The sequence below is a fragment of the Falco cherrug genome, chromosome 4, assembly GCF_023634085.1.
Source record: "Falco cherrug isolate bFalChe1 chromosome 4, bFalChe1.pri, whole genome shotgun sequence".
NCBI lineage: Eukaryota > Metazoa > Chordata > Aves > Falconiformes > Falconidae > Falco > Falco cherrug.
In genome coordinates, this window is record NC_073700.1 from 77,422,104 (window position 1) to 77,436,457 (window position 14,354).

At 39.9% G+C, this 14,354-nt stretch overlaps 1 protein-coding gene across 7 annotated transcripts in view; it reads left to right on the forward strand.

Moving 5' to 3' along the window:
• PPP1R9A (protein phosphatase 1 regulatory subunit 9A) overlaps positions 1 to 14,354 on the forward strand; it is a 146,705-nt gene that overhangs the window by 1,605 nt on the left and 130,746 nt on the right. For all 7 annotated transcript variants that reach the window (XM_055706711.1, XM_055706710.1, XM_055706713.1 and 4 more), the window contains exon 2: positions 207 to 1,894. In XM_055706711.1, the coding sequence (XP_055562686.1) occupies positions 431 to 1,894 (1,464 nt within the window). In that variant the 5' untranslated portion in view covers positions 207 to 430. The remainder of the gene's footprint in view (positions 1 to 206; positions 1,895 to 14,354) is intronic.

A 14,354-nucleotide genomic window follows, 5' to 3' on the forward strand; every position in this document is an offset into this window, starting at 1 on the left:
AATGATATTAAAGATCTCAAATTATGCAATGATTGATTTGAAAAAGTTTGTAATGAAGCATTTGTATGTGTCTGTGCAATGTTAAGTTGTGGGTTTTAGGCTGTTTTTTGTTAACATATCAAATAATGGTAAATGCAAATTGTGGCTTAGATTTAAAGAACTACAAGTGCCTGACATGATTCAGAAAACCCTCCTTTCTATTGCAGGTTAAATCAGCCGTTGTTCTTGTGAGTCCTCGTTTGTGCTGCTTTGTCAGAATTGACCGCATGTGTCGAGGTATTTGCCTCCAGATCTTCTGTCAGGTATGGGCCTGCTGAAGGGCAGTGCCCCCTGAGAAAAACACTCCTCACGCAGAATCTCAGCTGTGACAGACTGCTGAGATCGGTACTGCAGAAACTATGTAAGCTGGTTTTGCGCTCCTGGAGTAAACATGATGAAAACGGAGTCTTCAGGTGAAAGATCAACCCTCCGAAGTGCCTCTCCTCACAGGAATGCTTACAGAACTGAGTTCCAGGCACTGAAAAGCACCTTTGACAAACCGAAATCAGATGGAGACCAAAAAGCAAAAGAGGAAGGAGAGGCCTCGCAGAGCAGGGGAAGGAAATATGGCTCAAATGTCAATAGGATTAAGAATTTATTTATGCAGATGGGCATGGAGCCCACTGAAAGTGCTGGAGTTACCCCTAAAACCAGGGGGAAGGGTGGCCCTCCATCACCTCAAAGACGTATCAGGCCCAAAGAATTTGTAGAAAAAGCAGATGGTTCAATTGTAAAACTGGAATCGTCAGTCTCAGAAAGGATTAGTAGATTTGATACTATTCATGATGGTCCTTCCTATTCCAAGTTTTCTGAAACTCGGAAGATGTTTGAGCGAAATGCTCATGAAACTGGATATTCCAATCGCTATTCCCCAAAGAAAGAGAAAGTCATTTCCAATGAGCTTCCGGATGAGTGGTGCAGCTCTAAGTCTCACAGAGGCAGTACCGATTCACTGGACAGTCTTAGCCCCAGGACAGAGACTGTCTCTCCAACTGTGAGTCAGCTCAGTGCAGTTTTTGAAAACACTGACTCACACAATGTAATTGTCGCAGAAAAGTCAGAAAACGCTGAAGAGTACTCTGTAACTGGTCACTATCCACTAAACCTCTCGTCTACTGTTGCAAATATCTCCTCCCCAGCTGCAAACCTTGAGGGTTTCAGTCCTTTAAAAGAGGCCAGCACCTGGTCTCCCCCGGCCAAACAGAGTACAGGCGTGATGTCTGTTGAGAACTCTCAGCAGAATAGCACGTCTTCAACACCAAGACACAAGGTGTCCACAGGCACTTCGGCAGGTTCAAAAACAACTGAAGAAAAGAAGAGTACAGAGGCGAGTGCTGATTCTCTTGAGGGCTCTGCAGCAAGTCAACAGGATTTGGTCAACGTGCTTGACAGTGAAAGATCTGTGGACAGCTGTGCTAGGAGTAAGTCAAAAACAGAGACAGAAGTTTTGTTGCAACAAAAGGAACAGTCGGAACATGCAGAGTGTATCTTTGATAGACCCGAAGCTGCAGAATTACCAAGAAATGTAGCTTCGGGTGGTGATTTTGCCACAGATGCTGTTTCAGATGCTACTGAGTCCCACTATGATGAGGCAGGTGAAAAAGAAGTGCATGAAGATGTGAATAGTTTTCAGAGTTCCCATGTGTACATGCAGTCTGACTACAATGTGTATCGTGTACGATCAAGATATAATTCTGACTGGGGAGAGACAGGTACAGAACAGGATGATCAGGATGACAGTGATGAAAATAACTGTTATGAACCTGATATGGAATATTCTGAAATTAATGGATTGCCAGATGAAGATGAAATCCCAGCCAACAGAAAAATACAGTTTAGCCGTGCTCCAATTAAGGTAAAGTTTCCTACATTCTTTTCCTGCAGTTTGGTTCATTTTCAAATACAACTTCATATTTGAAGTTGATTTTGACAGCTGATCTCAGCTCTGAAAAGATTGCAGAGGATCTTTGGATACACATTTTTATTACAGTCAACCGGTGAGTGTAATCTTAAACGAAGTAAGGAAGCTGAGCTCTGATGAGCTTGTGTCATTTTCTAGACTACTTGATGACTGACTAAACCAGCATAAATTGAGGATGACAGCTGGGTTTGTGAAATCTGAGAATTTTAATATACATATTTTGATATATATGACTGAACTGTAATCACACAGTGAAATGTGGAAGTGGGTATTTGGTGGCCTTGGTGCTGCTTGTTCTGGTGGGTTTTTTTCATTTGAAATCACAGCTTCTTTAGATTGAGTGGCTTTTCAGCTCTCATCAGATGTTCTTTAAAGTCCTTGTCTTTAAACACTGTGTCATGAAGTACAATGTGATTCTGTCTCACTAGTAGAGGACTGTTAATATTCTGCATCTGAATTACTATCATCTTTTCTGGTAACATTGTCACTTTTAAAAAACTTGAATACGTTAATATATGTATATCTAGTGTACCTCAGTGCTATGGAAAGGCAGAAGTTAGTTGATTGAAATATCTAATGAGGAGTGGGTTTCTTGCAGAATTTTTTTTGCTTTGTTTCTAAGTACCTTGAAATTACAACTAAGAATGTTGTTTCAAGTATTTTCAGTTCAGGAAGGAATAACTAGTTGTGTTTTGTTGTACCGGCTTTTCTCTGCTGAGTCTCAGGGTTAAATATATATGTATCTTACTTCCAAGTTGTTTTTAGTGCACGTGGTCGCAAATGGACAATTCAAAAACATCATCATTTTTCCAGAAATGGCTCTGGAAACAGCCATCTATCATGGAATACTTGAAATCTAAACATTTTAAAATTAAAAATATGTAATTGAAATAGACTGTATTTTCATTATGTGAGTTTAGCAATGAAAATTACTAAAACAACAGAAGTTTTACTATCAAATTTGAAGTCATGTGTTAGTCTGCATTTACACCACCTATGGTTCAAGTTAGGTTAAGATGTATACTTGTATTAGGTATTTTTCATATGAATGTAGTCGTCAGGTTTTCACATCTGTTTTGGGGGGTGGAGGGAGGAGAACAGCCTTGTGGTGTTTATGCTTTGAAAATACCATTTCTTTACGCTGAAACAAAATACTCCAAGCCAAGGTAATAGATTTCTTTGTTTTGTTTTGTTAGTATTTTATTCAGGCTTGCATCATGGACCAAAAATTCTAACAGTGTTTGTACTCCCTCTAAATTAGTCCTGTAATTAAACTCACTGGTTTTCTTCAATTTTTTTTGGAGATAAAGCAGAGAAAACTTTTATTACAAAGGTTTATGAAAGTTGTTTCCCCCACCACCTTCCTCCTCATGCTATACCAACAGGCAAGATGATGTTTTGTCTTCTGAAATATCTACCAATTACATGCAGGTTTGTTTTATCATATTTGCTATGGTCCCAACAGATAAGAATCCGGAAAGTAACTCCACTGATTTTATTCTTGAGATGGCTTGATTTTTCTGTTCTTTCTGTTTTGAAAGAGCGAACAGTGACATTCTTACTTCAGCATACTGCTGTTGTCTGATTCATGCTGTAATGCCAAGTGTATAAGAGTATTTTTTCAATTATTTAGTTTAAAAAAATTCTTTTCTTCTCAAGCTTTTCATGCTATGTTCATTTCAGATTACATACTATCAAGTAATAATAACAGTCCATCAGGAAAATGCTCTAAAAGTCATTTGTGTAAATAATAGAGTACATTTGTCATGGCTTTAAGCGTAAAGCACTCTTAACAAGCTTATCCAAAATAAAAGAACCTTTGCTTTAATTATTTTAGCATCTTTATTGTAGATAGGAAGAATACAGTAAAAGCTGCATTGTGAGAGAACAATGTAGGAGGGATTGGGAGGTTTGGGAGATCCCCTGATTATTGTCCCGGGTGCCTCCAGTGCATACAATCTCTTAGTCATGTGGGGAAACAGAAGTGAGACCACGTGGAAGGCTTCCACTAGGATGAAGAAGTGCAGCGAAAGTTGTGGAAAATTAAAAGCTGCTTCTCGAGCCTTCTTCCCTTTTCTCCGCAGTGCTCTGTAATTCCCCTCAGCAGTGTTAAGCAGCATAAGCCCGGGCAGGCTGCCAGTGGCATCAGGTCACTGCCCGGCCATGCTGCCACGGGCAGGAACCTGGGAGGAGCGGCTGGAGAATCCCCTGTGGGTCCTCAGTGGCTCGCGAATCTGGGCTCCTGCGCTGCCTCTCTGACAGTGCTGCCAATTCAGCATGCTGCTAGGAGGTTGTGAGCTGGCTCTGGCAAGTGGTTTCTGCCCAGCAGATAGGTATCCAGGAGCAGTGCAGAGGGCAAGGGGGACTTGGGTTCTGTCCCCTCACACAGTGCTAGCAGATGAACTTTGCTGATTGTTCCCTGTACCCGTCCATTACGTGGGAATGATGCTTGCTAGCTGAATGAACGACAACTATTTTAAGAATTTTTCTGTTCTGGGCGATCTTGTATGTTAGTGGGCATAACTGATTTCATTAATACTTTCCTGAATGTCATCTCATGCATAATGTCGCTGAGAGAGAGGAATATATAAAGCAATGTAGGTGTATTTTCTGAACCATTGGAAACTGATTTGTCTATTAAAATGAAGTAATTTGTACTTAACTATTCTGTTAGATAGTAGTGTGAAAAGTCCAACCCAAACTCCAGATGTTTATTGCTGATTTCACAGTACCATACCTCCACTCTCCTCTACAGGTGAGCTCTGAAATAATTACCAAAATTGGCATTTGAAAGTGTAACCTGTGAAATGGATGGGTAGTTACTGCCATGAAGTTGTTACTTGAAGGTCTCAACAGGTTTAGGTAAACATCTTGGAACTATTTTTCCAAGAGCTTTTTTCAGGTAGATGTGTAAGAAGTAAATGAGTGCAGAGACTGAATAACAAAGGTTATTTCACTTACCACCAAGGGGAATCCTTTCTGTCTCTTTAGGGGAAATGCAGTGGAGGATGTGAAGTAATGAAATATAGGCAGAAGGATGAATAAATAAAACTGTATTCATCAAACTGATAAAGATTGAATTCTGCTCATCTCCCAAGCAGGAAGAAGACCCAGTTAGTGAGAAACTTCCTATAAAGGGAAAGACCCAAGTCAATGGGTGCAGGAAATTCCACTCTGTTACAGTCTGTAATTTCGCTATCACAAATCCCATGTTCCATGGGCCATTTACTCTGCTCTAGGATTATGGGATATGTTTGCTGATCTCGTCTCTGTTGGAAGTCTTTTCAGGAATAGGTGACTGCCCAGGGGCCATTGCAGGCTTGGAGTGTTTCTAGGTATTTGGAGGGTGGCATCGCTGGCGTGAGCAGTTATGCATGTCTGTGGGAGCTTAAGTTAGCTTGGCATCATTCAATAAAAAATAGCCTAAAAGAGCCCGAGAGCTGGTGCAGTTAGTGACAGTGGGCACGGGTGCATTGCTAAATAAGGGATGTGCATGTTGATATAGCAGTTGATAGGAGTGTTTATATAGCGATACACAGGCCTTTATCAGCAACACGGGCCTGTTCTTGTGTTGAGTTATTGTGTTTCTGCTCGGGGATAGAACTGAAACTCTCCAAGGCAAGCATAAGAGGTGAAAATATTAAGTAAATATGATGAGGAAAAAAAATACCCTGGTTTTTCTAGGGGTACTTTTCTATTGAAAAAGCAGAAAATCTGTGATTTATTGGCTTTTTGTTGAGTTTTGCAGGTTTTTGTCAGAGTTGGGTTATATGCTGCTTTCTAAACGCTGTGGCCTAATTGGACAAAGTTAGCAGCAACTGGTGTCTCCTGGTGTGCTCAGCCTTCTGCTCCGCCGACTTGGCCCTAACTGGTGAAGGAGTTAGAGAAGGTTGGGTAGTAAGTGATCAGACTGTATGGTAGACAGCACATAACTTGTGGTGCAGTGAGGGGTGTTAGCCTAAGCTCCTGCTGCAGCTTTCAGGGTTCCATAAAGCTTCCGGGGATGCAGTGGTGGTAAAGGGATCTCTCTGTAGACCTTTCTGAGTTTTGGTGTGGGTGGGAGAAAGGGTAAGAAGAATGGAAGGGATATAGCAAATGGCCCTTCTATGCTTTAGCTAATTCCATATGAAGGGATTATGATCACTAGTGCCTGCGCCTCATATGTTCTTCCTCTCTTTTCATTGTGCAGCACAACTGAATCTTAGACCCACAATACTGCAGTTTCCCAGTTATTTTTCGTTCAAATGGTGTTCAGGAATTGGAATTTGTGCTTCTCCGCCCCGCCCCCCCCCCCCTTTTTTTAAAGTGAGCCTTTGAAGAGGTTTTACAAGTGCTGTGACTGTAGTTTTATGTAAAATATAAATACTGTTTGTATTTAATGGTTGTTTTGAGATTTCTTAGGAACTGTATGGTGATTTTTCTTACTAAAAATCAGTTCAAGGAGCAAATCTTTATTTTAGTTCAGTCACTAAAATGTTTTTGGGAATGTAAATAGTGAAGAGAGAATCTGAAACTGTCTGACACTAATTACTGTGGAAATTTCTACTCTAAAATATTATTCTTTGGTAAGCATCAAAATAAAGTATTTTGTAACTATAGTTTATAAAAATATGTAAGTTAATAAAGTATGCTGGAAACATTTTCAAGTTTTAGTGTTGAAAAAGGAACTTTTTCTTTGCCTGAATCAACATTTAGTAGGCATTTACCTGTTGTTGTTAAAATGTTGATGAACTATTTTGGATCATAGAAGTCATAAGTGAAGGTTTCCCATCCAGAAGCACTCTACAGTCCCTGGCTCCAGAATTGCCACCACTGCTATTCACGTTTTAGTTCAGAGAACACAGAGTTGGATTTAGATGACCTCCAGATCTCCCTTCCAACCTCATTGAGACTATGATTCTGTAAATAAAGTAGTCCCAGTGGGTGTTAGGATACTTGTTGAAGGTAGATGTGGAAGACAGGACTTGCAGAAAAATCCTCAGGCTATATTAGATTTAAAATGATTATAGAATCTGAGAAATTCATCTACTTTTGAATGGATTGATTAAGAAACCTTACAGGTAAAGAAAGATGTATAGCTTCCTTCTGAAATCACGGAAAAAATGTTTTCCTTTCCTTAAATTTGGTACTCTACTCTAGCTCCTGTGTCTGTGCTTTTTTTTTACAAAAGCTTAGTGGTTTTGACTAAAGCATGAAACTAGGTATTAAGTAGGCTTAGGCTTTGTCTTCTGCAGTGTAGAATAAATCACTGAAATTTTATGCTGGTGTTTGAATTCTGTAAAATGGGAAGCAAGTTGATAATTAATTCCATTAATCTTGACTTGTGAAGTATATACCAAGCTATAGCTTGGGTAGCTTGAAATGTGTGTATTCTGCTGCATAAAATGACCTTATACTTTTTTCCAGTATTGTGAAGTATGGGAAATTCTGCAGACTTAAGTAGTAATTAAATGTGTTGTACTACAAGGATTATGATGCTAACTTCGATTATTTGTGAAAGTTAATGATGTAAAACCAGTTCTTTGTTCTGCTGGTACGCTTCTGGGACCTGGTCTTTTATTTCAGTTACACTTGTTATTAAAGATCTTGTTATGAAAGACAGAACCTTTTATATACATTTGTCAGGGAAAGGAGTGAAAAGTAAATGTTAGGGATTCAAAGACTGGATACTCTCAGATAAAGAAAAATAGTGAAGGAATAAAGCATTCCATAACAAGTTGCTGTCTTGATAATTAAAAGGTCAGACTGTTCTACGTCGTTATCTTGTACCTGAAATGTATTACTGAGTTGGACTTGTATACTTTCATTTGATGAGTCTTTCATACACAGTAATTTTGGGTGCAGAAGGGTTTTCTTGTGTTAAGTTTACATGAAATTATTGGAATACAGTAAATGGAATAAAGTTATTTGCCTGCCACACTATGCTGTGGAGACTTAACTCTTGTATAGGTCATAATTTCACTACTAATTCTAGGGGCCAGTTATTCCTGGATGCAATGCTCACACACAATTATTGAACTGAGAAGAAATAATGTTGCTTTAAACTGGGTTCTGTAAGCACTGAGGACATTCTAGAAGAGCTAGTTGTGGAAACTGAGTTTGGATTTAATAATTGGCATCAGAGGTTTACGCAGTTTAAATTGAAAGAGGTTTCCAGTTAAAATTTTTGAATTTCAAAAATGCAGACTGAGAAACTGTAGGGAAATGGTTTGATATTAGTTGAACCAAAGAGCAAAGGAAGTTAACGGTGGGGTTCTTGGAACCTCTTTGATTCAGAATTACAAAAAATTGTGTAGGACTCGCGTCCCAGGAAGAAGCAGAATACACAAGTAGAATAATTGCTAATCAGAAGAAAAGCCAGCTGAAGAGAGTATCAGAAGCTAGCCAGGAACTTACAAGGAGTGGCAAAAGCGGTTGTTCAAAAAACAAAGACTGTCATAGAGTTCAGAAGTTTTAAGCATGAATAAGATGTTGCCAGAAGTCATGCTGAGTTTGACCTTGAAAAGGAAAATAATCCAAGTAGTAAAAAGCTGTTTAGCCGTTAAAAATGAAACAAGAAAGGAAGCTGGGCGTTATGCAGTGAGCATGGGATGATAGCTCTGCTCGTAACCTCCAGTTTAGATTAATATTTTTGCCTTCATTTTTGGTGCGGTTGGTCATGTTGAACATGGAATTAGGCTTTAGAATGAAATAAATGTATGTGGGTGGAAGCTCTTACAGTGGAATTTCTTACAGTGAAATGAAGATGAAACCTAGAAGATTCTAGTGGTCAGGTGAAAGAAGTTGTATTTTAGAAAGTCCTGTAGCAAACCTTTCAAAACAAACAGAACACTATCAAAATAGAGATGGTCTTTAACTGCAGAAGAGCAAATGCAGTAGCTGTTGTTCAGAAAGTAGAGAAGAGGTGATTCTGGCAGCTTGGAAATTATTAATATCTTTTTTTTTTTTTTCCTGTAGCAAAGCAATACAAAAAGACTTCAAAAAAGAATCAAAGGCAGAGAGACAAATGGAAAAGTGGAATACATGTAAATGGATTTATGAGAGGTAGCATATGTCAGATTAAATTAGTGTCTGCCTTTGATAAGATAGAAGACCTTGTTAAAAATTTCACAAGTTCTGCCTCAGAAAGTCAGAGCATGCTAGTTACACTTGCTTTTGATGGAAAGTGGAGAAGCCTTATCATTGCATAGGATTACAGTAAAATACAGTTGTCTGGGAGGACTTGCGTAGTGGGAATAGGTTTATGAGCTAAGAAGTTTCATGGTATACTAGTCACTTATTTGTAGGGGACACCAGCAACAGAGAGCGCCACTCTGACTTGCTCGTACAGAATGACAGCAGTAACACGTGGTGCAATGCAGCTGTGAGGAAGGGAAGTGGCATTCTAGATACACGAAGGAAAATATTTTGGTAGCAGTAGGGAATTGTGTGTGTCATTTTATAACTCTCTTAAGGAGACTTCATCTGGAACATGTCTGGTGCATTCTGCATTCTGCAGGAAGAGCTGCAGCAGCTTGCCACTGCTGTCGTTTTCTTGGTTAATTCTATCATAAAACAGGGGGCTGAAGAAATTTATCTTGCTCAGTGAGGGACAACAAAGCCCGAAAAAACATATTTGCATCTCAGGTATATTCATAAAGAAAAACCACCTGAAGGCTAAGGAGCAGTGTTTCACTTTTAAGGTGGAATTGAGCATTTTCCAACTAAGATAAAAGAAATCTAACAGCAGGCACTCTTTTCTTGTGTTCCTAGTAGACTGCTGTATTGTCTATCAATGTCTATTAATTCTGTTCAGGGTTGGAATTTCCTTCAGCACTGTTGAACTTGCAGGCCACAAATAAAATATTAAATAGTACCTGACATTTCTGTAATTAAGTGGTACAAAGCAATAGCCGTTATTCTGTGATGTCCTTTTTTATACAGAGAGTATACTGATGAGAGCAGAAGCTAATTTTACTCACTAGAGTTGGTTCAAGAGACCTGTCAGATCACTCAGATATTTCCATATGATAAACTCAGTGGAAGGTGTGAATGCAGAATTTATCTCTGAGACTCGTTTGCCTTGCATTATTACACATGCAGCTGCACTTCTTAGTCTATGCACATCTGTAACTTTTTATGTTCCTCTCTGCAGTTTCCATCTGCCTTAGTATTCAGTGTAATCTCAAGGGCATAAAATGCTGGTTCGTGTTGAAGGGGTGTCTTTTAATATTCAGACTACGCTGCATTTAGACCTAAGACCTTTTATTTGATAAAATACCCGTATTTCAAATTTACTATTCACATCATTTCTTTAAAAGAAATAAACTATAAAGGCTTTTAAAAGTCATGCTATCAACTGCTAATTCATCTACGTCATGGCCTTTATGATAAAAAAAATCTAAGGGTTTATCTAGCTTGTAATTGTCTTTACAACTTTCTAGAGCTTGCAGTCATCTTTAAGATGGACTCTGACATATTTAGATTCTGTAGATTTGTAGGCTCTGACATATTTAAATATTTACCTGTTAGCTCTGCCTTCTTAGAAGCCCAAAGATACCTGTTCATTAATGTCAGCTTGTGCGGTTGTCCAGTAGATTTTTATTGTGCCTGATCTGCTTGAACAGAATACTCAAAATATTTTAATACTGTAGTTTTTCACAAGGGCTAGTCACAGAGTACTCATGAATGTAGACATTTAGAGCTCTTTTACAAAGCTGGTAATTTAGAAGTGTGGCAAAGTGCACTAATGTAAATGAGACTGTTTCACTATGGTGTTTGGGAGCATGACACTACTGGCCCATGTCGGTCTTTATTCCTCTTTGCCCAGCCTCCTCCTTTGAAGTAGTTGGTCAGTTTTATCTCCCCTCTATGGATCTGATAGGCTGACTAAAAACTGTCACCCTGGTGTTTTGCACACTTTTTTTGTGTTGATACTTGGGATGGTGTGGTGGTGGTGGTGGTGTGGTGGTGTCTTTCCTTCCCTCTTTCCCCCCTTCTCTCTGTTTGGCCAGTAAAGCAATTTTAAACCTTAACAGCTGTCGATCCAGAATAACTGCTAAGACTTACTGTGGTTTACTACGAGTGCATGACATGGTCATTACCAGTAAGCTTTGACAATAAATAGGGGAAGTTATGCTTGACCAACCCCTTAACCTTCCACAGTGAAATGACTGGCTTGATATATGAGGGGAGACAATGGGTCTTGTCTACATTCACTTCAGTAAGGCTTTTGAAATTTTCATAGAGAAACTGATGAAATTGGGGCTGGATGAGCAGAGAGGGAGGTGGATTGAAAACTGGCTGAACAGACAAGTGAGCAGACAGGAATGTTGTGAAATTCAACATGAAGTGCAGAGTCCTGCACCTGGGGAGGAAAAGCCCTGTGCACCAGTATATGCTGGGAAGCAGCTTTGCAGAAGAGTACCCGGGGTCCTGAAGAACACCAAGCAGAACATGAGCCAGTGATGTGCCCTTGTAGCAAGGAATGCTAATGGTATCCTGGCCTGCATTAGGAGGCAGGAGTGTTGCCAAGCCGGTTGAGGGAGGTGATTCTTCTGCTCTGCTCAGTGCTGATGAGGGCCGCCCCTGGAGTTCTGGCTTCTGTTCTGGGCTCTCCAGTATAAGAGACTGGAGGGAGTCCAGTGAAGGCCCCTGAGGGTGATGACAGGTCTGCAGCATCTCTCCTATGAGGAAAGGCTGAGGGAGCTGGGACTGTTTAGTCTAGAGAAGAGAAGGCTCAGGCGTGATCTTGTTAATGTATAGAAATACCTGAAGGGAAGGTGCAAAGAAAATGGAGCCAGGCTCTCTCTGGTGGTGCCCAGTGACAGAACCAGAGTCAACGGGCACCAACTGAAATACAGGAGGTTCCCTCTGAACGTCAGGAAGCACTTTTTCCGTGTGAGAGTGACGGGGCAGGGGCATAGGTTGCCCAGAGGGATTTTGGAGACTGCATCCAAGGAGATATGCAAACGCCATCTGGACAAGGTCCTGAGCAACAAGTTCTACGTGGCCCTGCTTGAGCAGGGGTGTTAGACCAGATGACCTCTGGAGGTCCCTTCCCACCTCAGGCATCCTGTGGTTCTGTGGCTTCATTTAAATCAGAAAAAAAAAATATTTCCTGATAGTGAACATTGGCAAAGGAAGCAGCTAAATTGCATCCAAGGCAAATTATTTTAATTTTATTAATTTGTAAAATATACTAAGTGACCTCTCATTTATCACATTACAAGAGTGCATGGTTTTGCAAATTCAGAGGTGGTGCAGCAGCTCCAGTAGGTTCTCCCTGATTGTAATAGTTAATGTTGTTTAAATATATATGAGTATCTTAACAAGAGCTCATTGAATGCAGGTTGAATTTTTACCTGTAATTACAGATAGTTTAGTTTAAGGATTGATAGTAGCCTTCTAATCTTTCCTGTTAATGGGAACCTAAACCCACCACTGTCAATCAAAGTAGCTATCTAAGGATTTTAAGGGTTTTTCTGGACATAGTTTGTTGCATTATAGCATGAGCAGATTGACTTAATCATAAAGTAACACTAACAACGCAAAAAAATGTTTTGGGAAATATTAATAGTTAATTTCTCCTCTTAATCATAAATATTTAAAACCAGCCTGTAAAACAACAACAGAAAACAACTCTTGAGGAGTGGTGTTCATTTGCAGCAGAGGCAAAGCCCACTAACATTTTGCATAGTAGTAGCAGAAATTTGTATGAATCTTTGTGGTTGTTGCTATTTGGCAGCTGGGTAAGTCTTGGTCGGAATGAACGTGAGCTGAGCACTTGGTTGAGGCCGAATACTTTACAAAGTTATGGTCATACTAGTAAATAATTCCACACTGTGCTGTACACCTTCAATGCAATCTTAAAATTATTCCTTTTGTAAAAGGCACCAAGCTGCTAACATTGGCCAGTTTATCTATGAAATCCTTCTGATAATAATGGAGAGAGGCATTTTGCTGTTTTCATAAAGCTCAAGAACTCCCAGAAGACAGGGCAACGTATGGCTGAAAATGACCAACAGCGATTTATAAAACATGAGAGAGATTAGTGGGAAGTTTTCTTGAGTAGCACTTTGAATAAAGAGATTAAAACTGAAAGATAGTGAGTAGTATAAAGGAAATCATTCTCTCCTTCATCTTAGAAGTGGATCTGTTAAAGCAAGCCTCTTGTGTCCATATATGATTTACGTTACTTATTTTATTGTTCCTAGTCCAGAGGGTCACTAGTGTCTCTAAGGCCTGGAGAACCGCTGTAGTTAATCCACGCCATTAAGAACTGCACATTTGTGAGCTCCAGAATAGCTGCATTTAGCTTCCAGCAGCACAGCAATGAGAACCATGAGGGCTTGGCTGGGGTGGTCGCGCGGTGGGTGTCTCCTACCCCAGCTGGGTGATGAGGTGGGTGCACAGGCTGAGTTGGAGCCTCATCAGCACCCAGCACCCTGCCCAGACTGGATCCTGCCCCAGTTTTTGTAAGCCAATGCAGCTGGTAGACAGTAGCGCTGCACTTCCAGCATTTCGGACTCAGAGAAGCTGTAGGGCACGTTTGTGGCCTTCTATTTTTAAGCTAACTACTTACCACAGCATCAGTAGTCATGCAGTATAACATTATCCAACATATGCACTTGAACCCTTTCTTCACCATCTTGCCTTAATTGACTTCCTGATGTTATGTGAACATTGTAGTTCGCCTCATAGATTTTTAATGTAAAAAAAACCCCGTGGTTTGGGGTTGTTGTCTTCCCCCTCACCTCCCCCCCCACCCCCCAGTTGATTCTGGACACTTCCCAGGCTGCAGTTAGTTTTGTTGACGTCCTTGGACATAATTTCCTTTTATATGCTCAGTTTTCTTGTTTGCTAGGGCTACATAATTGACATTCTGCATTACCTTAAAAGAAAAGCTTCTCTTTTAATTGTCAGTTTATGAATTTTTGTCAGTTTCACATGGAGCATATTTATGACTCAAAGACTGAAGAATTTACTGTGATGCTTTTTTTCCCGCTGAGTTTATTTTGTTACACCATTATATGTGGATTTTGTTTATTGTGATTTATCATTTGTAGTAAGTAAATAATATGTGAAATGCAGAGCTTCATATCCACAGAGGCTCTGTAAATGCTGTTCATTCCCTGGTGGCTGTTGTTCTTGCCACAGGTCTTTCTATCTGTTACCACTCTTTGCTTTTGAGAGCTTGCTGCTTCATTGTGTGCAACAACAAAATTGATGTGTGCTGTGTGTTCCATCACAGTTTTCCTTAAAACTGTGGCTGATACCTCAGAGGAGAGGAAGCATCTTCTCTGAGCCATGTTGCATGGGGTATCTGCTTCACCTGGCAAATTTACAGGCAGATCTGCTGCCACCCTTTTTTAGAAGATACACTTGTACATGTAGAGAAGTAAGAATTGAAAGA